Source organism: Berghia stephanieae, chromosome 5 (genome assembly GCF_034508935.2).
Source record: "Berghia stephanieae isolate SIO BIC M18660-M18661 chromosome 5, UCSD_Bste_1.3, whole genome shotgun sequence".
NCBI classification, from domain to species: Eukaryota; Metazoa; Mollusca; class Gastropoda; order Nudibranchia; family Aeolidiidae; genus Berghia; species Berghia stephanieae.
Genome location: NC_088364.1, coordinates 28,923,722 through 28,947,177, shown reverse-complemented (window position 1 = coordinate 28,947,177; position 23,456 = coordinate 28,923,722). Strand labels below are relative to the sequence as shown.

Below are 23,456 nucleotides of genomic sequence, written 5' to 3'. Positions count from 1 at the left end.
TTATTCATAACGATGGGCAGCATCACATTATTTGCATTAGCATAGTTACAGCTATGAATAGCATCAGATAATATGAGATTGTCTTATCTATTTAATTTTATAAATAGATTTTATGCCGGTGGACTTTGAACCTATTTTCTTTAGCTGGGAGAGTTGACCGGTGGCTAGACCATCTAACAAAAACTTAGGAACTCCTGTTGTGATATATCAGCTGTTGCCTATTTGACTGGTATCTCGCTGTGTGTCCATTATCAACATAGGAATTTCCTGATTTTCTTGGAAATGACACATTCCGTTACTCAATCGTATACAAAGAGTAGTTTTACACTGATTACAAACAAGTGTTCTTCAGAAATGGCCAAGGCAGGAGGCATATCCAACCTTCTTTCATATTCAAACCTTGTGCATGCTGTATCAGGTGCTGCCGTAAGTAATCTCTCTCTGTCTATCTGTCTGTATCTAGAATCTATTTATATAAACTAGATAAAAACTCTATCTCTTCTTGATATATAAATATCTCTATCCAAGTTCAAGCAAACCCTGAGGAGTGAAATTTAAAATCATTGTTGAAGGCAATTAAGTCTAACACAAACATAACCATTTTTATTTTTTTTGAGAGAGAGAGAGAGAGAGATAATGGTCATTGGATGAATCTTAATATTCTCTGTTTCCTATGCATTTCTTCTTCTTCTTATTCTTATTCTTTTTCTTCTTGTAGAAGTAGAACTTCAACTTCAGATTCCAGGCTTTGATTGTTTTCACAATATTCAGGATAAAAGTTGTCATCGTGGTGTAGCCATATGGGTTCGTTCAAAGCTAAATGCTCAACCAGTCAAGTTGTCAGACAACTTGTCATCATCCAAAGAATCCGTTTGGTGTGAAATAACACTTAGAGACAATGATAGGATGTTAGTTGGCTCGGTTTATCGTTCACCGAATAGCTCTTTTGAAAACAATGATAAGATTAATGAACTTTTAGTTAAAATGACAGAAGGCAAATCACATGTTCTAGTTACGGGAGATTTTAACTTTCCTGAAGTAGACTGGGCAAACGAGTTATCCCCCAAGGACTCAGATCACTCTGCTTCTAAATTCATGGAAGCTGTCAGGGATTCATTCTTAACACAGCACGTTAAGCAACCAACTCACTACCGTTCAGAGCAAAACCCAAATATTTTGGACCTGGTTTTTACAAATGAACATTCAATGATTGACTCAATAAGACATGAGGCTCCACTAGGCAAGAGTCACCACCAGGTTTTATATTTTGACTTTAGATGTTACACAAAGAAATGTTACTCGAACGAACCCCGCTACTGTTTCGATAAAGGCGACTACAAACAGCTTTCTGAATTAGTCTCAGCTGCAGACCTAACACAAAAAATAATAAACCTGTCTGTACTCGATGCATGAACTATTATCAAATCTGAAGTTATGTCTGCAGTGGACATCAGCGTACCAAAAGTTAAAAGTAGTTCAGACAGAACTTCACCTCGGTGGATCAATCCTACAGTCTTGGCAAAACTCAAGAAAAAGAAGCAAGCTTACAAAAAGTACTTAGAAACTAGAGAGGGTGCAGACTATATTAATTACACGAGGGCCAGAAATCAAGCCAAAAGCTTATGCAGAATTGCTGTAAAGGACTATGAGAGATCTATTTCTCGTATGGCTAAAGTGAACCCGAAAAAGTTTTTTGCATATGCTAGAACAAAAACGAAGACTAAAGACGGTATTGCGGATTTGTATGATGATCATAAGACAGCCTCATCTAACATTGACAAAGCCAATATTCTTAACAAGTTCTTTAGCAGTGTATTCACCAACGAGGATCTTACTAATATACCTACATGTGAAAGAAAAAGTGTAAACAACATACTATCAGATATAGAATTCGACAAAGACACTGTAAAGAAGAAACTAGACAAACTCAATATGAACAAGTCCCCAGGACCTGACATGTTCCACCCCCGCGTATTATGTCAGTTGTCAGAAGAACTCTCCGAACCATTAGCGTTACTGTTCCAAAAATCACTTGACTCAGGAACTCTTCCACCCGATTGGAAAGAAGCACAAGTTACACCGTTATTCAAGAAAGGAGACAAGAGTAATCCGGGCAATTATCGACCAGTTAGCCTCACCTCAGTGGTTTGCAAAATAATGGAGAGCATTATTAGAGACTATGTCATAACTCACCTAAAGAACAACAAGTTACTGTCTGAATGCCAACATGGCTTTGTTTCTGGCAGGTCATGTTCAACTAACCTCCTAAAGACTTTAAATGATTGGACAGAGTTTCTCGACCAAGGATCTTCGGTTGACGCAATCTACTTAGATTTTGCTAAAGCTTTTGATTCTGTTCCCCATCAAAGACTCTTAAACAAACTGGAAGCTCATGGTGTACAAGGAAATACTCTAAGCTGGATTAAGCATTTTCTAGTAGGCAGGAAACAGAGAGTTAGCGTGCAAGGCACAGTGTCAAATTGGACAGAAGTTCTTAGTGGAGTGCCACAAGGCAGCGTCTTAGGTCCAACTCTTTTCGTAATCTTCATTAATGATTTACCAAGTATTTTGTCTAGCTCATGTTCAATGTATGCCGATGATTCTAAAGTATACAGAAAGGTAAACAATCTAGAAAATAGAGACAGTCTTCAGTTAGATATTGACAATCTAGTCAACTGGGCAGACGATTGGCAACTGAAGTTCAACGCTGGAAAATGCACAGTGCTACATCTTGGAACGAAAAACAAAATCTTTCACTACGATATGAGACAGCATCACTGTAGCGACAGAACAGCTCTGAATAAGTCAAAACTTGAGAAAGATTTGGGAGTACATGTTGATACTAAATTAAAATTCTCAAAGCATATAGAAACACAAGTTAATAAGGCAAACAGAATCCTTGGACTCATCAATAGATCTTTTACCTATTTAGATGCAGCAACTATGAAAATACTATTTACTGCATTAGTCAGACCCCATCTCGAGTTCAGCAACTCAGTATGGTCACCACAATTTGAGAAAGATAAGAAACTTATTGAAGGCGTGCTTCGCAGAGCAACAAAAGTAATTCCTGGGTTGAAAGATAAGCAATATGAGGATAGACTGAAACGTATTGAAATTCCAAGCATGACATACAGACGAGTACGAGGTGATATGATTGAAACATACAAGTTTACACACAGTTTGTATCAAGTCGAGAGTAAACTTTTCGTGTTTGCAAACAATGGAACCAGAGGTCATAATTACAAGCTGCATAAACCAAGGTGTAACACATCGCTTAGGCAACACTACTTTAATCAACGTGTGATCGACCGCTGGAACAGTCTCCCTGAAACGGTGACCAATGCTCCAAGTGTCAACGCCTTCAAAAATAGCTTAGATAGCCACTTAGCAGATTACATGTTTAGCATAGTTGAACCGCCCATTAAGATCCCATCAAAGGGTTAGACGTATATACAGGTCAAAAGATCTGTTAGGGTTAGGGCCTTCAATTTATCAAAAAGTTTATATATTATAGATACAGGTCAAAAGATCTGTTAGGGCTTTTTATTGACTTTTATCTCGATGAACTGAATGCCAAGATCAGCAAAGGCACAAAACGCCTAATACGCTGGAAAACTATACTATACTATACTATACTATACTTATTCTTCTATCAGCTTATTAAAGATAGTGTTCAGATTGGGTCCTAGGGTTCCAAGAGTCTTCCGTAATTATTATTTTGTGAAAATGTCAAAGAATAGGTCTAAGAAAGTCACTGAAAAGACCTCTGCCTCTGACACACCAAAGATCAGTTCACAATATGGAGGGAAAGTTCAGACCGTTACTTGTAAAGTTTGTTGTCAGGATATCTCTGATCCAAATTATCAAATGTTGGTCTGTGAAAGATGCGACAGATTTGTTTGTAGGTCATGCACAGATATTACAGGTGAACAGTTTGAGCTACTCATTAAGGCACGTAAACTTCACTGGTTCTGCGATGACTGCGAAAGTCTTGCCTTGACTGCAGTCAAAAATGACCTCATTGAACAGACATGTGTAATGAAATCCTCAACAATTTTAAAAGAACTGTCATTGAGGATTTTAAAACAGAAATTGCGAACACGAGGGCAGACATAAATACTTTGAAGATAGGCCAGTGCACCCTTATTCCTGAGCAGCTCGATTGTATTAAAAACTCCAAAGACCAAACAAAATAAAAGACAAATGAAATAAGGAGGAGAATAAATGAAACTGAGGAGAAGAAGCAGGCAATGTTGAAAAAGGACCTTGAATTAGAAGAAGAGAGACATGAAAGGGCGAAGAGAGTGAAGAACGTAATCATGTTCGGCATACCGGAGGCAAAAGATGGCGACAACAAAGAAGACATAAGAAAAGCGCAAATGGTCCTCAAAGAGTTGCAGGTTCATGGAGACAAAGGTAGCCTGAACCCTACAGAGCAAGTGATCAGGTTGGGCAGAAGAGAAGATAGACCGAGACCCATGAAAATAAGTCTTATGTCAACGGAACAGCTAAACACTGCTCTTAGGAACCTCAAGCAGTTGAAAGATCATAAACAGGAATGCCTACAGAAGGTATATATTGGAGCTGACCAAACAATCATGCAAAGAGAACAGGCCAAGGAAATAAGCGAGGAGCAGAAGGGAAGCAGGGGAAGATGTGGTCATTTATAGGAAAAGGGTCATCTTCAGGGAAAAGTTTAGAGAACAAGTAGGAAAGATAGACAGCGATGTTGGAGGAAATGACTGGGACTGGAATGAGGAATGACTACATATGTGTCAGTCCAATTGCCCAAAATGTTTCTGAGCAAGGATTCAAACATATTTGTAAATGATAAGGAGGGGCAGCAAGTGAATATGAAAACAACTCTGAAGTTCGTGTACACGAACGCTGACAATGTAATGAGAGAGGAGCTAAAGGCTATGGCAGTATGGCAGAAAAAGATCCAGATGTGATAGCAATAACAGAGGCTAAGCCAAAGAATGCAACAACACATCCAACCATAGCAGAGTTAGGTATTGAGGGATATACACTATAATAGCTAGCAGAGATTTTGAAACTGCAGGCAGAGGAATATACTTATTGGTGAGGGAGAACCTCAAGGTTAACGCCATAGAGGAACTCACAGATCACGACTTTAGGGGGAGTGCTTAGTGCTCAGTCAGATACTGGTCGGGGTGATTTATAGGAGCCCAAATAGTACAGGAGAAAATAAATGAGAGAATGATGGAGATGATAAGGAGGGCGTCACAAAGAAAGCATTCAGAGATAATTATTATGGGAAACTTCAACAAGCCAGAACTGGAGTGGAAAGGGATGGACGAACCAAAAGAGGGAAGTCTGGAGGAAAAATTCATCGAAACCATTGAAGATTGCTACCTACAACAAATAATAAAAGAACAGACAAGACAGAGAAAAAACCAGAAGCCCAACATATTGGACTTGATATTGATGGAGGAAGAAAATGACATTATCGACCTGAGACTGAGTCACCCACTGGGAAAAAGTGACCATGCGACCATACTCCTAAAGCTGAGGGCGACATCAGAGACTGTGGACAAAAAACTGACACTCAGATATATATAGGAAGGCTGATCTAGAGAGTATGAGAGAGGAACTGGGGCATATCAAATGGGAGGAAATACTAATCGAGGACACTGTAAGAAACAACTGGAGTAGCTTTACCAGAATGCTCAACCAATGCTTCGAGAGAAACATCCCGAAAAGCAGAGGGAACCGGGTTGGGAGAAGAAAACAACCTTGGATGATGCAAGAAGTGAGAGAGGCATCACGGAAGAAGGCAGCAAATAGAAGATACCCTAGAAGCAAAACGGAAGAGGATTGGGACATATTCAAAAGGGTGAGAAACGCAACTTGCTGTTTCACCTTTCCCTTTGTTAATTTTTCTTCTATCCATAGCATCAGCGATTTCCCTTGATCTGCCTGTCATACTTCCAACATTAAAACTTCCAATCTCGATCTCCACTCCCAACCGTGTCCTCGTCCATCTTTTACGCCCTTCCTCCATTTGTGGATGACCAGCAGTCACTTAATTTCCACTGCCATCCTGCTGGCCAATAATGACAGAGGCGGTCGTTTTTATCCCGGACCTTGGCTGATCCGGTATGATATATCTGGTTTCATTCATTCATTCGTTATGACTTAAGTTTTAGGATGCGCTTCCTGAGCAAACATTCCCCATTTATCTGTTACTTGTGACCGGCCTCCCAAGGTGCTGGGTTGTCCTATGCATGCCTAGATGTGTAAAAAGATTTCACTTTTACATATTTTTAGACTTGACGGAGGAATTGTGGTAAAGGACAACTGAGATTTTCAAATCTTCCTATTTTTACCATATCGTTAAATCTTGTTGGGTTTCTCTGTTGATTCTGAAAACGATAGTCAACCTGATACCAAGCGGAATATAAACACACACTATAGTAGACGTACTAAATACCATAGATTCAATTTATTACATTTTGATTCATAAGATTTTTTGATATAAAAAATGGATATTCACACTTTAAAATAACTCGTGTTATATCTAGATATAAGATAGTCAGAGTAATATTATGAACATTTTAACTACAATTTTCATAGTTTCATAGAGACATCGAATGTAGTCCTTTGGAGTCATTAGGCTCATGGAACTGAAATTTATTCTAGTTTCTATAGCATGAAACAGACAATACCAATTACTTGCTACCTTTTGGATAGTCTATCAAGCAGTCTATCAAATTGTCCTTGAGAGCCATGAGACCCATGGAGCTGGAGTTTATCCCAGTTTCTATAGCGTGAAACTGACAATAGCTATTACTTGCTACGATTAGGATACTGTACTTGTAGTACTTTCCCCTCGTGACTTAGCATTATGGACAGGAACTTAATAAGCACAGCTCTTTGTACTGATATCTTTTATTTTTCAAAGTTGTTTTTCTACTTGAGGATTGGACCAATGAATTACATAAAGTTTTAAAGTTTTTTAATTTGCTTTGAAAATCTTGTGGGGGTGTTTAAGCAATTTTAACATTTGTTGAGATACCGTGTACAGCAAATTGTTATTATCAAAAAATGATGTGTCCAATAGTCCTCTTTTACACAGATCTTAAAAAACAATAGATGAAAAAAAAAGAAAGTTCATGTTGAAACAAGTTCAATCTCACGATTAGATAAAGTTACAAACAAAGGAAAAATTCAGTTACTTCCTTTTATATCTTTTTGGTCAAATTTTCTTTTTCTTATTATTATATTTTTCAGGGGAGTGTGTTTGCAATCTCTGTATTTTTCCCTTTGGATACTGTGAGAACAAGACTGCAAGGTATTATTTTTCTTTTATTATGATTTACCTTGATGCCTTTTCATCTATTGGGGTTCCTGACTTCCCATAGTGACAGGGAGACACTTACTGTGTCTTCTAACCCCCTATATCGGCTTTCCAAAATACTTTCTGTCTTTGTCTTGGGATGAGATTACTTGGTTTTGTCCTGGCCCTGGTCGGATACCCTAGCTGGGAGGGAAACAGTCAAACGTATAGTTTTGGGAGATGATATTTTTTGTCTTGTAAATCATCTCACTTTTATGCACTGTATAATGTTTTGTTTACATGTTATATCTGATTTGAAAACATTTTGAGTGCGTTCCTATCCTTTTAGAGGGGACCTGTGCTTGTGTCTGGATGAGACTTTTATGTGATTCAAACTAAGTACTTTTATAATATGCTCTTGGAATCTATGTCTGTTTCCTATTTCAACCAATTTTCCTTTGTTCACCTTTTCTTCTGTGCTTTAATTGAAATTTTGGAACTTTTTACTATCCCATTTTCTTTCTTTTTATTGGCGCTGATATGTGTTGTAAGCGCCATAAAACCCTTTAAAAAAATTGTCATCTAGCAAAATGTATTGCAATATTTTTTTTCTCTTGCAACAGTTCTTAATTTTCAATATTTCTAGTCTTTGGTTGCTAAACACAAATGAAATTGTGACTTATCTGTCAATTTGGTATTATGTCGGAGTGAACCAAATGAAGAAAATTTGGTTTCCTGAAAGGTTATAAGAATAAGGAAATTTTATTAAATTTTTTTTTTTTAATTAATAACAATTAAGGTAAAAAGTCATTAATTAGAATTTGAGTCAGTTTTGTCCTCACATAATACCATTTTCAGATGATTGGACACATATGCTCTCTGACAAATTTCTTGCCGTTCAATCCCTCGAGGGGGCGGGGACATAGACTCCTCAAAACTAGGGGAGAAGTTGCCAGGTTTCTCCACCAGCAAGAGGAGGCACTGGGTGGCAGCGACTCGGCTTCAGTCAAGAACCTGCCTAAGGGCATAATCACTTCATAAGTGGGTACTTTCCACCTGTCCAATATGTACCCGCTGTGGTAACGAGCTTGAAACGGCATAGCATCTAGAGGAATGGTGTGTTGTGACGAAACTTTCAGATGGGTTTGCGGCAGTGCGCGAGTGCGGTAAAGAATTTGTGGATCGGGTCGATCGTCATAACATAGTAGTGTGAGCACCATTAGAAGCTGCTGCCATTTGATGTGTTTATAAATAAGCACAGTTACTTCAGACTCAAGCACACTTCAATTCCTGACAAGGTTTTAAAAACTAGAATTACAAAGTGATGACCTTGAGTCACCCAATGTGCCATGCACAGGGAATAGTTATTACTTAATCAGCGAGCACAATCCTTCACAAAGGCAAAGGTAATTGGAAGGGAAGACAAGACTTTAATTATTCAACATTGTACTCAAGCACATTAGTATTACCAAGCTTAACTTTCCTCACACCCTCAGCGCTTCTATCAGATGTCAGCTGTAGCATAATTAAAAGATGATGATTTAACTCTCGTGTACAAATCTAATTTGATGCTGTGTGACTTTGGATTTTTTTTTCTCGGTTTATTCTTCCACTCACCTGTGATTGACTGGCAAGAGCAGTATCTGTTAGTTTCACCACAATTCGCCGACATCACATTGTGCGATTAAGGTCGCTTTACATTCGCCAATATATATATAGTAGTAGTAGTAAGCTTCGCAGTCCGAATGACGCTTGCTGAGAATTGTGTGATTTAGTCATGGTCGATAAGTATAGCTGCTCTCTCCATCCATGTTGTTTATTGTTTCCATTGGTCACAGTCCTGGGCCAGAGTTTTGAGGCTGTCAAGATCTTGTTGTGACTTTAGTGCAGAGGGCTCTGCAGTATTTCTTAGTTCTTCAGGGATTAATTCAGCCTCATCTGAATCCAGAAATTTCTGATATGTAGAGAGATCCTGGTTCAGGGTGGTTACTACTGATGTTGGTGATGTTGATATATATATATTATATATATATATATATATATATATATATATATATATATATATATATATATATATATATATATATATATATATGTGTGTGTGTGTGTGCATCAGCCTGTGCTTCCTTGCAATATAACAAGAGAGCGATCTAGGATTATTTCTCACTACAAAAATATTATAAAAACCAAAAGATCCTTTTTAACAGTGCAAAGTATGTCCACCCCATTTTCAGTGGCTGAAAAGTAAAGTATTTTAAATCTAAGTGTCAATATAAATTTACAAAACGTTTACTTAATGTATCTTGTATACTGTATTGTTTACCACACATGTTTTGTTAATTGTTTGCTGCTGTTAATTTATATTTGTGTTGTCTTTTCTCAATTACAGTTGATGATAATCGAGATGCCAAAAATACTTTACAAATGTGTAAAGATATCTTAAGAGAGGAAGGCCTGTAGGTGTTGTATATCATAAATTTATATATATTTTTTTTTAAATTAATTTTGTGTCTTAAATTGTTATTAAATGTAATTGGTTAACATGTCCAAGTTAACATTATTGAAGAGCAATATTTATTAATAAGAGATGTTTAAGGATAATGAGGAACATTAAACCCTGTCTTTATTTCAAATTAACTCTTTCATTTGGCAAAGCTTTAAATGTCATTGATGAAATTCCAATGATTTTGATCTCTAACCTATATACAGGTCTGTAAATCTTCCGACTATTGTCGGATTTCCTGCAGTACGATTTTGCTTGATATATTCTGTTAAGTGCTGATATTTATTTTTTTTTAAGTAAAAATTAAAAGAAGAAATAAAATTTGTAATGTCAAAAAACAGAACCAACAAAAAAGAAAATAAGAGAGTTTATTTTGTGCCTCGAAAAAATCAGTTTTTATTACTTTTCGAAAGCCGACTTTTAAAAAAATTAAAAAACTTTTTATTTGTCGCGTCAAAGACAAAACAAAACTAGACCACCTAGTCTGCTTACTGTGCCACAGACGAGAGAGGGGGTCGCAGTCTTCAAACACACGCACAGTCGACTAGCACGCACAGCATGTGTCAGGCTGGGTCGTTTCTCTCTATTTTGCTACCGACACGCATTTCTCCGGATGTCTCTTTTCCTTATAATGGTTTCTTTGTTTCAGTCTAAAAGTTAAATGGAAGAAAATAATGCGAAATAAATATTTTTCTTCCAAAACTGATTGACTGCTCTCAGCGGAAGTTTTCTTTCCTCACGACCGTGATTATTAAAAATTTTCTCCTTATCCTCCTTCACACATGGCCGCTCTTCCTCCTCCTCCTTCTTTTTCTTCTTCTTCTTTTTCTTCTTCTTCTTCTTCTTCTTCTTCTTCTTCTTCTTCTTCTTCTTCTTCTTCTTCTTCTTCTTCTTCTTCTTCTTCTTCTTCTTCTTCTTCTTCTTCTTCTTCTTCTTCTTCATCTTCTTCTTCTTCTTCTTGGGATTATTATTATTATTATTTTATTATTATTATTATTATTATTATTATTATTATTATTATTATTATTATTATTATTTTATAAGACTTAATCCAAATAAACGAAAGATCCAAATAAACGAAAGAATCAGCTTAAAAATTTAACACAAACAAACAGGAGCGAAGATAAAGCAGCTTCTTGTGTCAAACACAAGATACACTTCCTTCAAAAAGGTAGGAATTGTTTTTTTCCTTTCATTTTACAACTGACTCAGACCTGGGCCCAGAAATGTGGGTACCCTTTCAAATAATTGGGGTTTTTTTGTTTTTTTTTTTGGTACCATAAAATAAGGACCTGCTTATTTTTTATTATAAATGAGTTGGGGAAAGTGACAGGATTTGACTAGTCAATTGACATGTAATATCTGTGTTGTTTTTATTAATTAATTCATATTTTTGTCCTGTTGGTCTATTTTCGTGTGTTCAAAAAGTTCCGTAAATTTTTTCACCAACCATTTACAGGCCTGCTATATAATAAGTCACTTTTTTTTTTACCAGTGAAATAAATTCTATAAGCAGTCTGGCAGAAGTAAATAATGCATTAACAATAAGAAGACCAATCTTTTTTGACTGTTGAAAACATGTCATGATGGACGGAACCAGAGAAAAGCAGTTTTCTACTGTGATGTGTTCAATGTTAAAACTAGTGCTGAGTCAGGTCTAATTTTAGAAATAATGGACAAGTCCAGTCCGAATCCACCAAGATTTGGTGGTCTGCAGGTCTCAGGTCAAGTCCTTTAAATATTGAAGCAACATAAAGGCAGAGCTAGAGGTTTATGATGTAGCTGATTGCTATGGGCTCCAAGAAATTTTTGACTGGTGGCCTAGCTAGACTTGCAGACTCTGTCACATCATATTGATGAAAAAGAGATATATCATGTCTCCAGATGGGACAAACTGTCTGCGGCAGTGTCAGCACTGGTTGTGAAAAATACCTCCCCCCCAAACCACCCTCATCCAATAGTCACATGTAGTGAAGGAGTGAGCCTCCCTCCTCGTAACATATGAAAAAAATAAAACTGACATTTTTCATAAACATTTTATTATATCATTATATGTTAATGTCATTTTTCCTTCTTTTTTTTCAGTAAATAGTTAATAATCAATAAGTTTGTTAATGAGATGTTTAAAATATATCTCCAGCTGAATTTAAATCTCAATGTATTTAGAAGATGCAAGCACACCAGCACTATCACTACCACCACAACAAGATTTTATAAATTTACCCGTTTACTTTTTTTCTAAGGCATGAGGGAGGATTTTTTATTTTTTATTTCATTTGCTTTGTTATTTTGATTTTATGATTTTATGACCAAGTCACATTACCCAATGTTCTTTTGACTTGTCTGTATTAAATTTTATATTGCAGTGAGGGGCTTTATCGAGGATGGTATCCGGTTGTTACAGCATTATGTTGCTCCAACTTTGTGTATTTTTACACATTCAATGGGCTCAAATCAGTCTTTAAAGGGAATTCAAAAAAATCAACACCGCTGCTTGATCTTTCACTTGGTTTTTTCTCAGGTATCAGAATTATCTCTTGCAAACTCTATTTCAAGTGATTGAGTCAAAACGTTAAAATTCCACTGTTATGCATGCTAATTTTTAAAATGTTCTTTTCATCTAACTTTTAAACTTCTATCTAATTCTCCTGAACACTACTTCTAATTTTACTTCTATGTTGTGATATTTTTACACTTGTTGTTCTGTTTTGGCCCTTTGTTTCGGTTTGTTTCATTTCTATTTATATTGAATAATAATATACTCATGATCTGTAAACTAACCTCACAACCATTGTTGAAAATGTCTTGGACTGTATTTGACACCAGGGAATTTCTTTTTACTCACTCACCATATATGTTTGCATCAGAGTTTATTTTTACTTATGCACTCCTCCTTTTAAGATCCTCCACTCTTAAATCACATCACAATATATTAGAATTACCATAGATTAGTATCTCCCTTTGTGACAGTAGGAAATAAAATCTGGCGTACAAGAACCTGTCTGTCAGATTTTGCCAATTTAATTAATTTATTATTGACAGATTCGGTATGATTAACATCAATAATACTGGAGGTAACAGTATAAATAAGACAGCAGTTGGGGACTGCCTGTAGCCTGAGACCATAAAAATACTAACAAGATAAAAATGAGAAGTCTACAGAAAGCCTTTCCATTTTCATCTTTTCATTAATGGTGTAGTGATAATACTGGTTGAATGCTGAAAAAAATGAATAAAACAAAAAATATTTTACTTTAAAACTAAGATTTTCTTAAATTTAACAAAAGTCATAAATAAAGTGCACATTTCAAAAGGAATCATACTTTTTTTTTTTCTTTTAATCACAATACAGATAATTTACAATGATTGTTTTCGTACAAAACAATCTTTCATAAGCATCTCAAATACTCAACCTTATTAGTTACTTTGTTTCATTGCTAGATCTGGTCTGTTCCAAGGATGGAGATCTCTGCAGATTACCTTGTTTGTTTCTAGCTTTATCTATTTCTACACCTATAACACTCTGAAATACATGTCCAATTTTGCCATGGGAGATGAATCGACTCCGTGGATTTTAATCACTGATCTTTGCTGTGCTTGTCTAGCAGGTACTTATTATAATCTCTATGTAATATAATATTTAACAACAGTTGAAAAAAAAAATATTCCTAATTATCTTCTTTCTTTTTTTCCTCCTTACTTAACATGAATATTCCCTTCTGGTAGACAGTGGAAAATGGATAACTAAATTATGTCCAAGGGACCAAGAAACGTTTTCACAAAATAGTTGGATGACATTCGTTATATTTGTTTGTTTTTAAATACCTAGGATTATAAAACATATATTTTATGTAACCTTCAGTATAAATCTCAAATCATGATGTATCCATTTTTTTTTTTTTTTTGCAGTAAAGGCAATGGATATTTTTAAAACATAAAAGTACTCAAGACTTCTATTTTTAAGTCATGAAAATAATTTAGTTAATTGATTCATTGCATCGCATAAAAGGGACCTATGTACGTTCAGAATTGCAGTTATTTACAATTGTTTTTTTTTTAGTTCATTAATAATTTTGAGATGGAAATTTAAATTAAAAAGGTTTTTAAGTTTAGGGGGGGGGGGGGGGGGGGGGGGGTTCTCTACTAGTGCATGTTAATTACATAGAACTTTAACCAATCCATGTTGTATTTTGTTTTATTTATATACATTGTTTTTTGTAATAATTATTTTTTATTTTTTAATGTGTTCATCATAAAACAATCTAGTTTGCATGTGTCAAACCTTTTTATACATGGGAATGACTCATATTTCTATTTTTAATTTATTAAATTGAGCTTTAAATTGAGCTTTTATATAGCACATTATCCACTAAATGTACTCAAAGTGCTTTACAAGGGGTCACTGGTCAACAGCAACATTTAACATGTAGGACGGGACACGACGCCTGTTAAGCGACATTACATTTTTTTGGACAAAGACAACGCTGTTAACGGTTTACACCTGAGTATGGTGAGAGAATGTGAGTACAGAGTCTTTTCCAAGAACTCAACTTTGCGCCGAGGGAGGCTCAAACCCAGGACCTTCCGATCCGAATGCGAGTGTCATACCACTAGACCTCATAGCCGAACTATTACTCTCATGGTTTGTTTATTTTTTTCCCATTGCACCTCTTTTTACTTCAAATTCATATACAAATAAATACAATATATTTCTATGCATGGTATTTTGTATTTTTGCCAACATAGTGCTAAGTCTAGACATAGTGTGTTATTTATGGATAACAAATTGCCGCCTTGCCATTATTTTCAAACTTTCAGATGATGGTCTGCCAGTGTGTTGGCACTGCTGATGGCATTGTGGAATTATATGCCTTGTAGGACGAGTAATAGCTTTGATATAGGGCCTTAATTTAGTGCAAAATCTTCAATGTTGTATTTTTTTTTAAATATTCCACCCGAACATTGTAGGGTTTTTAAAGCTCAATTGGGGGGGTGGGGGGCAGCATGGCTCAGCAGCACGGTCTTTACTTCGTACCCGAATGGTACCGAGTTTTTTCACCCGCCGCTGCGCTGTGTGGCCTTGGAACAAGTCACCTCCCCCTAACTCACTTTTAGGCGCTGCACTGCGGCTGACGCCTGGGTTATTCCAGGCTTCCCTTGGAATAGACCCTTTAGGCAAATTTCCCCTATGGGATGAATAAAGGGAATTTTTATTGTTGAAATCCATGGTTATTTTCTGTTTTATATCTTATTATTGCAATGGAATTTTTTGGAAGCATTACAAGAATAAGTGATTTGTAAATAAGTAATTTTTTTAGAGGGGTAGTGGTGGGGGGGGGGGGGTTTTGCAGGGTGTGGACTGACCTCTTCTTGTGATTCAGGGAGATAACCTCTGTGATATAATAACCTCCGTGACTATATAAGGTTACATGAAGGGTTAACTCTGAAAGACAAATATTTTAATAGTAGGTAGGGCAAGTCTGTGATATATGGCCTTTAATATTGCATACGCTCATGAATTCTGAAAGACATAAACATTTTATTTAGGGGGGGGGGGGGGGGGGCTGAGAGAGTGGAAGTCTGATGGATTTTTTGTTTTTGTTTGTCTTAATAATTTGGCAACAAATATCATCAACGAAAATCATTTATGCATTATGTCAGAAAAGCACAGTGGATTTTATATTCAACAAGCTTGATTTCCATGACAAAAATGAATAACATTTAATGTTAAACTTATTAGCTTTAGTAATGGCAATTTGCATTAGAGTAGAGCTCGACTAAAATCAGAATTGATTTTCAGTCTGTGATCTGGTTTAATCCAAGGTTTACAGTATTTAGTCTCCTGTATGTCATACGCATGTTTGTGTGTGTGTGTGTGTGTAAGTAGTTTGCTTTTTTAAAATTTACTTTTTATTCATTTAAATTGGTGTCAAAAAGGTAAACCAAAACTTTGAAATATCCTTACTATTCTATTGAATTGGAAGTCAAAGTTATTTTGATCATTATCTTTACAACCATAAGTTCATTCAATTCTAGCTATTTTTCAAATTTGGAAAAAATGTATTAAAAATGAACATGTACATAGATAGTTTTATTCAACTATCATTAACATGTAAAAATTAAGAACATTAGCTTTGATTCTATGCCTATAATTTGTCTCAGAAAAATGTAATAAATAGGCATGGGGTAAAAGTAACCCAGGTAAACTCCGGATTAAGTCGGTGTTAGGGTTGAATGAGTTAAGTAAATCTTAAACCTAGTTTTATTTTTTTAAATATAAATCTGTACCCGTGATTTAAAACTTTGCACCAGCGAAGTGAGTAGGGTTACTATTTTAAGGAAATTGCTTATAACTCAACTTTTCAAGAAGTTGTCTGAGAAAGGGAATTTTTATATGTTTATTTTTCCTGATGTTTATATGTTTAAGTACACCCAATATTGGTTAAGTTGACGTTGATTTTAGTGAATTTGAGAGAGGATGTGATTGTCATTGTAAATTTTTGATAAGCCGACCATCTGCATGTCAAGTGCTTTGAAGTTGGAATAACATAAAATTATAGAAAAAGTGTAACTTATATTTTACATTTATTATTTATTCATCCATTTCCCATTTTTTCAATGTTTAGCAATGTTACCTGTTTTTTTTCCTTCAAGGTATTGTTAATGTCCTTATTACCACTCCCCTTTGGGTTGCGAATACAAGGCTAAAGCTCCAGGGTGCCAATTTTCACACAACACAGTACAAAAAGGAGGGGAAGGCCAGGATTAGATATGATGGAATGATGGGTAAGTGGGAGCTTTGATATGTTTAATTTTTGACTGTTTTCAAAAGACAGACCAAAGTAAATTGACAAGTTGTCAAAGATTAAAAGACGACAATGTTATCACTGATTTGATTTTTTTCCCCCTCAACTGCCTGGAGGGAGACCATTTAAAACATTTGATAATTCTATATTCTTACTTCTTAGCCTGAGTTGATACCCTTATTGGATGTATTTGTGAACTTCTTTCCATTCTTGAGGAATTTTTTCTCTTGTAAGTGATAAGAACCACAGTTGGTTGTAAGAATAATGCCTTGTGAGCTAGGACAAAATGACTTATTCAAGGCCACTCAGAGTGGTTGGCCTGACGAAAACAGGTAATCTTCCACTCGCTAGGCCACAATACCATTGTGTCATCCCAACCACTTTTTATTTGGACTCAATAAAGTCATCGATAAAGTGATATTCGTTTTGATTTATCTGATTTTTTTTCTTAAAATTTAATTTCTACAAGGATATTTCATTCATATGCCAGATTGCCTTCTAAAGATTATCCATGATGAGGGAATAGAAAAGTTATGGGGAGGGACTGTTCCTTCTTTACTCCTCGCCACAAATCCAGCTATTCAATTTATGGTCTATGAGGCTCTCAAACGCTATTTCAAGAAGACTTTTAACACAGCTGTAAGTACTGATCAGGTTATCATCTTTAAATTTATAATATTTTGGCAGTACTTTTTCATTTATTGGTTAAATTTACATCATTTGTCATACAATGCTCTTTGTTTATTTGCTTTCTTTAGTCTTGTCTTTTAAATTAGTAAGTTGAATTGAGGCTGTTTTGATGAAATATACTTGAGGGTTTTTCAAAATTGTTTTCAATGACTTTGTTGTAACATTAAAAACACTTTGAAATTATTACAGAAACAATTGAAATGCATTTTAGGCATGCTAAGTGACCTCGACATTTGCTCACATGCTTTTTGTTTTGATAGTCAAGCAATTTTTAAATAGATATACAACTTGAGATTAATGATTTTCATATAAATTTCTTGTAGCTTATTCATGAATTTGCTTTTGTTTTCAGGACTTGAGTGCAACCATGTACTTTATTATTGGAGCTATTGCAAAAGCAGTTGCAACTGTTATCACATATCCACTCCAAATTATTCAGAGCAGACTGCGGGTAATTAACTTAATTTAGTTTTCGTTTATTGTTTGTTTTTCGTATTTTGATTCTCAATTATTTTTTAAACAAGTAATTTAGATAAGAAATTATGAGGCCAATGTTATTGATATTACTGTGATAATTGTAGTGAAAGACAATATCTCGTCTATAACATATCAATCTTTTTACTTGAGCAATACTTTTATTGTGATGATTCATTTTTGAATGCTAGAACACTGTTAATGAAACTGGAATCTAACTCTGTGTTTACAGGATCCATCATTAAAGGTGGCCTAGATGTTAGATTTCGTTGTCTATGTGATTTAATTTATTATTTTATATTTTTATCTGAACCCATAATTAAACATTATGCCATTTCAAAGATCCTCATAAATATACATTTTAAAAAAATATTTGAAGTACAACTTCAATATTTTTTCAGGAAGATACTGATTGTAATCGGGCCATTGCTGGGAATTTCCACCTAAAATGAAATCAGGTCCCACTTCAAACCCACTATTTTTCTTTTTGAATTCCAGAAATCTTAACTCCCATAGTGGGCAGGGCACATACTGTGTCTTCTATCCCCTTATATCTGTTTTCCAACATGCTTTCTGTCTTTGTCTTGGAATGAGATTACTTGGTTTTGTCCTGGCCCTGGCCGGAGTCCTAGCTGGGACGGAAACAGTCAAATGCATAGTTATTGTTTTGGGAGATGATATTTTTTTCATCATCTTTCTGTTATGTATTGTTATACTTGTTATTTTGAATGTATAATGTAAGCATTTGAGTGTATTCCTCTTTGTTGGATTTTCTGTTTGTGTCCAGATGAGACTTATAGGTGATCTCAAACTAATTACATTGGTGGTATGCTCTTGGAATCTACATCTGATCCCTATTTGTTCCCAGTTTCCCTATGTCTTACCTTTTCTTAGGTGCTTTAATTGTAATTCTAGAGTTTTTAATATCCCATTTTCTTCCTTTTTACTAGCGCTGATCTAACCTAGATAAATGTGTTGCAAGCGCCGAAAAACTCGTAAAAACAAAAAAACAAACAGAAATCTTAAGACGAGTTGAGTGAATTATCACCAACACATCTATGTTATTACCCCAGCCACTTTATCATCATCATCACTAGAGACAAAACCATGATCATAATTCCCACCACAACAACAACTGTAACACTGTTACTACCACAATAGAATTTCCTTTTACCAGTACCTTTCTATCTTTGTCTTGGAATGAGATTACTTTTCTTTTGTCCTAGCTCTGGCCAGAGTCCTTAGCTATGGGGGAAACAGTCAAATGTATATTATTAGTTTTGAGATGTATTTTTTCCCTTGTATATAATCTCACTTTTATGTACTTATAGTTTTGTTGGGTTTTTTTAATACAGTGGTCTTTGTTTTCTAAGCAGATCCAGCTATAAGCACATCATTTTTTACATATGAATATACCCCTTTAAAAGCACGCTCACCAAAAAGGTTTCTTTATCACCAAACATGGTTAACAGAAACCATCAAAATGATCTGTAAATAACATATGGTTAACACCTCACTATCATCATTACGTCCCTTGCACAAAACAATTGACACCTCAGTGATGAAACAATGCACGTCTGTCATAAAGTCTTGTGATCACAAAAGTAGGCTCAGTTGCTTATTCCCATAGTGGGCAGGGAGGTACACACTGTGTCTTCTATCCCCTTATATCTGTTTTCCAACATGTTTTCTGTCTTTTTCTCGGAATGAGATTATTTGGTTTTGTCCTGGCACTGGCCGGAGTCCTAGCTGGGAGGGAAACAGTCAAGTGCATAGTTATTGTTTTGGGAGATGATATTTTTTTCCTTGTAAATCATCTCTCTGTTATGTATTATTATTTTTATTTTGAATGTACAATGTAGGCATTTGAGTGTGTTCCTCTTTGTTGGGATGTGTGCTTGTGTCTTGATGAGACTTGTAGGTGATTTCAAACTAAGTACATTGGTGGTATGCTCTTGGAATAAGCATCTGATCCCTATTTGTTCTCAGTTCCCCTTTGTCTTACTTTTTCTTGGGTGCTTTAATTGTAATGCTATAACTTTTTACTATCCCATTTTCTTCCTTTTTTCTGGCGCTGATATAACCTAAATGTGTTGCAAGCGCCGTAAAACCCTTAAAAACAAAACAAACATCAGCTGCTTATTGAAACAGTATTAGGGAGAAGGGGGGGGGGGGGGTAGGGATGTGCATATTGTCGACTTTTGGTGCTATTAACACTGTGCTGGAAAGGGTTCAGACTCACCAGATGTGGTCATAATTTATTGTCGATCAAGGCATTCGTTTTGATGACTACAGATTGTTTACAGAGGTGTTGGTGTACTTACTATATGAGGTATGAACTCAAATGTTCACAGCTGTCCTTTTTGTCTGTGATTTTCTTGATGTCACAACTCCATCTGTTGAAAAGTTTTGTGCTACTTACCAGCACTTTGCACCAACAACCTCATATGCTAAACAATCAATTAAGACCATCAGACTTTATCCTCAAATTAAGGGCTGAGAACAAAGTCGGATCCAGTTCACAGAAAAAGAGATGTCATAAACAGGTTTATCTAATCAAAAGTCAAACAAGCAATTATCATGTGCTTCTTTATTATGACGATCACTGTGAAAACAGGGGTTTGTATCTTGAGTCTGAGATATTATACATCCTTTAGAGAAACAATATTTCCAAATATGCCTATAATGAGCCCAAAGTATACTTACAATGCCTTATTTTGCAACATATTTTCAATTTTTAAAAACCCGAGGAGTATGCTCCTAGACTTCCTTCAAAAAAGTGGGTCCACTTATCCCTCTAAAGCCATGATTTCCAATTCCCACCTATTTTGGCCATACATATGTTTTTGTGTTAAAAAGATAAATTATTGAGAAGAGGGCAAATAATCATCACTTATTTTGGCTTTAACATGGTGCATATTTAAACTTGTACAATTTTGTCAATCTGTTGTTTTTTAATTTCACTTGAACAATTCCAATCCTCATTCTTTGATAATTAATAATGTCCCTCTCTTTTCTTTTCACTTGGTATATCACAACTTTTATTTTTTATCCCGCAGGCTGGCTATGCAAAAAATGAAAGTACTCAATCTCTTATGGAAAATATGTTGTACATGATCAGGTATCTTTGAAGAACTTTTTTAAGATGAAAAATATTGCACTACAAAGGCAAATGCTTGACACATTCACTCTTGCATTACCTTATCATGACCAATGCCAATACAACCCTCCATCACCAGAATCAGTAATTCAAATGATAGTCGTATATAGTTGACAGGAGCTTGCAGTGCAGTAAAATGATCAGGAGACCAAACAGTGCTTCTTTTTTTTTCTGAGTTAAATTTGTTTTTCTAAATCCATTGTATTGATAAGCAGCCAAGAAGTTGAAAGAAGTTTATTTTTTAACAAAGTGGCTTTTATTTTTCAGTGTTAATGGGCCAGAATAAAGGCAAACATTTTACTGAATTATACAAGGATTTAAGAAAAGGCTAGGATTTTTTTTTTTTACCCTGCAGACAAACTCCCACGACCAGAAAAAAAGTTTATCTTATCCGAGGTTTATCTTATCCAAAATTCAAGGGGAACAAACCTTCAGTGACACAAATATTTGTTTAATTTATTTTTTATCCACTTTAATAAATATATTAAACTAAGAGTGACTTTTTTTTTCAACTTTCATTTGTTGTTCGAGTCATCTTTCACAATGCAACAGGCATAATATATGAAGATCTATATGCTTGGAAAGGCAAAGTGAGGATGAAAATTTTGAAATTGGGCGAGTTGAGATTCAACAATATGTCAACCTAGAACATTAAAGGCCCACACATAAATGAATGAACTACCACGTGGTCTGAGGGAGTGCAAGTCTTTACCTACTTTTAAAAAGAATCTCAAGACACATTTTTACTGTATTTGTTTTTCTTGACTATATGAATCCTTGATTTGGCTATGAATTATTATTGTTGTTATTATTTTTTTCACTTAAAATTGATATTTATATTGTAAAGTGCCCAGAGCTTGTGTTTTACATGAGAATGAGCGCTATATAAATGTGTATTATTATTATTATTATTATTATTATTATTATTATTATTATTATTCTTATTATTATTATAAATGGTCACTTCATCATTTATTGTGGTCCTAATAGCTGAGTCGTTGTGTATAGTGGAAAACTAGCACCCTGTCTAAAGGGTAACAAGCTTTCCATTTAACATTACGGAAACTGGGAAAATCTCCATCTCCTTGGACCTTAAGGCTCAGAAGGACATTTCTACTACACAGTCATCATCGCTTTTCTGCACGGTGCTTGGGAGAGCTGAAAAGCGTGCAGTAATCCGATATGTGAAGGGAGACAATCCTGGCTGATGTTAATATAATACCCCGTCTACCCAGCAGTGAATTGGTAGCTGGGTCTGTTAGTTCTGGCAGAAAATTCTTTGCAATAGATTAGCGTCTTATCCATAGGCTAGCAAGCAATTGCTATTGTCCGTTTCACGCTAAAGAAACCAGGATAAACTCTAGCTCCAGGGGCCTTATGGCTTCAAAGGACTGCTTTTTTTTATGTTGTTGCACTGCAGCGCTGACTTTCTCCTGTTAAGCCAGGCAGAATGTCACAATTTACTTTATCTTTCTTTGTACTTTATCCGTACACCAATTATTTCTTGTCAGATTATCACCACAAAATATAGTACATCAATATTATCACATGAAATTTTTAATTTTTTCAACAGGACAAAGGGATTTTTGGCACTCTACAAGGGTCTGGAGTCGAAACTTATACAAACAGTTCTTACTGCAGCTCTCATGTTCTTGACATATGAGAAAATTGCCTCATTTATATTCAAAGTAATGGGCATGGGATAATGTTAAACCTAGCCCATTATTTTATTTGTTTTGAGTTTTGTTTCATTTTTAAAAGATTTTCTGATTTTCTGTTGTATTGAATGAGTTCCAAATTTTTAAAAGGTTTTGAATTGAATTACACTTGGCTATCTCAGTGCATCTCTGTGCATCGTTTTTGGAAAGAAAAAAGAAAAAAAAAAGATGCTTCATCCATCAAGTATAATTGATACTTGAAATTTTTTCTTCCAAATTGATCTGATTAATGTCTTTGTCATTTTAGTATTTTTGAGGGTAATTTTTTATAATGATGGCAAAATACAGTTGATTTTGATAATGGCTTTCAGTTTCAAGTAGGCCTCATCTTACACATAGGTCATCTATAAGGAAGCCCCAAAAATACTCATTTACAACCTTCTTTATAAAGTACAATCATGCATCAATTTGTATTAATAAGTCAAATTAATATATACTTTGGACAAGAAAGAATTTTAAAGATTTTTAATTCACTCGTGCTTTGTTTTGTTTTTAATTTTTAAGTCACTTTGAGGGCAAATGTTATGATTTTATAACTTATTCTAAGCTTTGCTTTTTAAAAGTGTTGTAAAAAGCGGAAAGAACTAAAAAAACTCAGCGCTAAGGATTTTCATCGTCATTACAGTATTATTTTTATTATCATCACTATAAGTATTATCCCTGGTGGTGAATTATTGACCATAATTTATTACTATCTTTCATTTTGTCACTTACATTTACATAAGGGTCCTAGTGTCCCAGAAATTGTTTTTAATTTTTATTTTTCTCTTATTCATTGACTATGACCTTTCCTCTAACATTT

At 35.0% G+C, this 23,456-nt stretch overlaps 1 protein-coding gene across 2 annotated transcripts; it reads left to right on the top strand.

The window, feature by feature from the left end:
• Window positions 1–40: 40 nt before the first annotated feature.
• On the top strand, window positions 41–22,821 carry LOC144972716 (peroxisomal membrane protein PMP34-like). 2 transcript variants are annotated; one of them, XM_078914267.1, is made up of 9 exons: window positions 41–426; window positions 7,258–7,318; window positions 9,693–9,759; window positions 12,173–12,327; window positions 16,461–16,592; window positions 17,103–17,251; window positions 17,655–17,753; window positions 20,836–20,897; window positions 22,510–22,821. In XM_078914267.1, exons 1-9 carry the CDS (start codon window positions 283–285, stop codon window positions 22,640–22,642), a joined length of 1,002 nt encoding a protein of 333 aa, XP_078770393.1. In that variant the 5' UTR covers window positions 41–282; the 3' UTR covers window positions 22,643–22,821. The 2 variants fall into 2 exon arrangements, with proteins under 2 accessions (XP_078770393.1, XP_078770392.1); XM_078914266.1 differs by lacking the exon at window positions 12,173–12,327 and adding an exon at window positions 13,248–13,414 and having other exon boundaries at window positions 144–426.
• The last annotated feature ends 635 nt before the right edge of the window (window positions 22,822–23,456 follow it).

Bases quoted from the DNA above. Each gene is read 5' to 3' on its own strand.
- LOC144972716 (XM_078914266.1), top strand. From the start codon at position 283: ATGACACATTCCGTTACTCAATCGTATACAAAGAGTAGTTTTACACTG. The intron at 427-7,257 runs GTAAGTAATCTC...TATATTTTTCAG, and splicing joins ATGCTGTATCAGGTGCTGCC to GGGAGTGTGTTTGCAATCTC. The intron at 16,593-17,102 runs GTAAGTGGGAGC...TTCATATGCCAG, and splicing joins TAGATATGATGGAATGATGG to ATTGCCTTCTAAAGATTATC.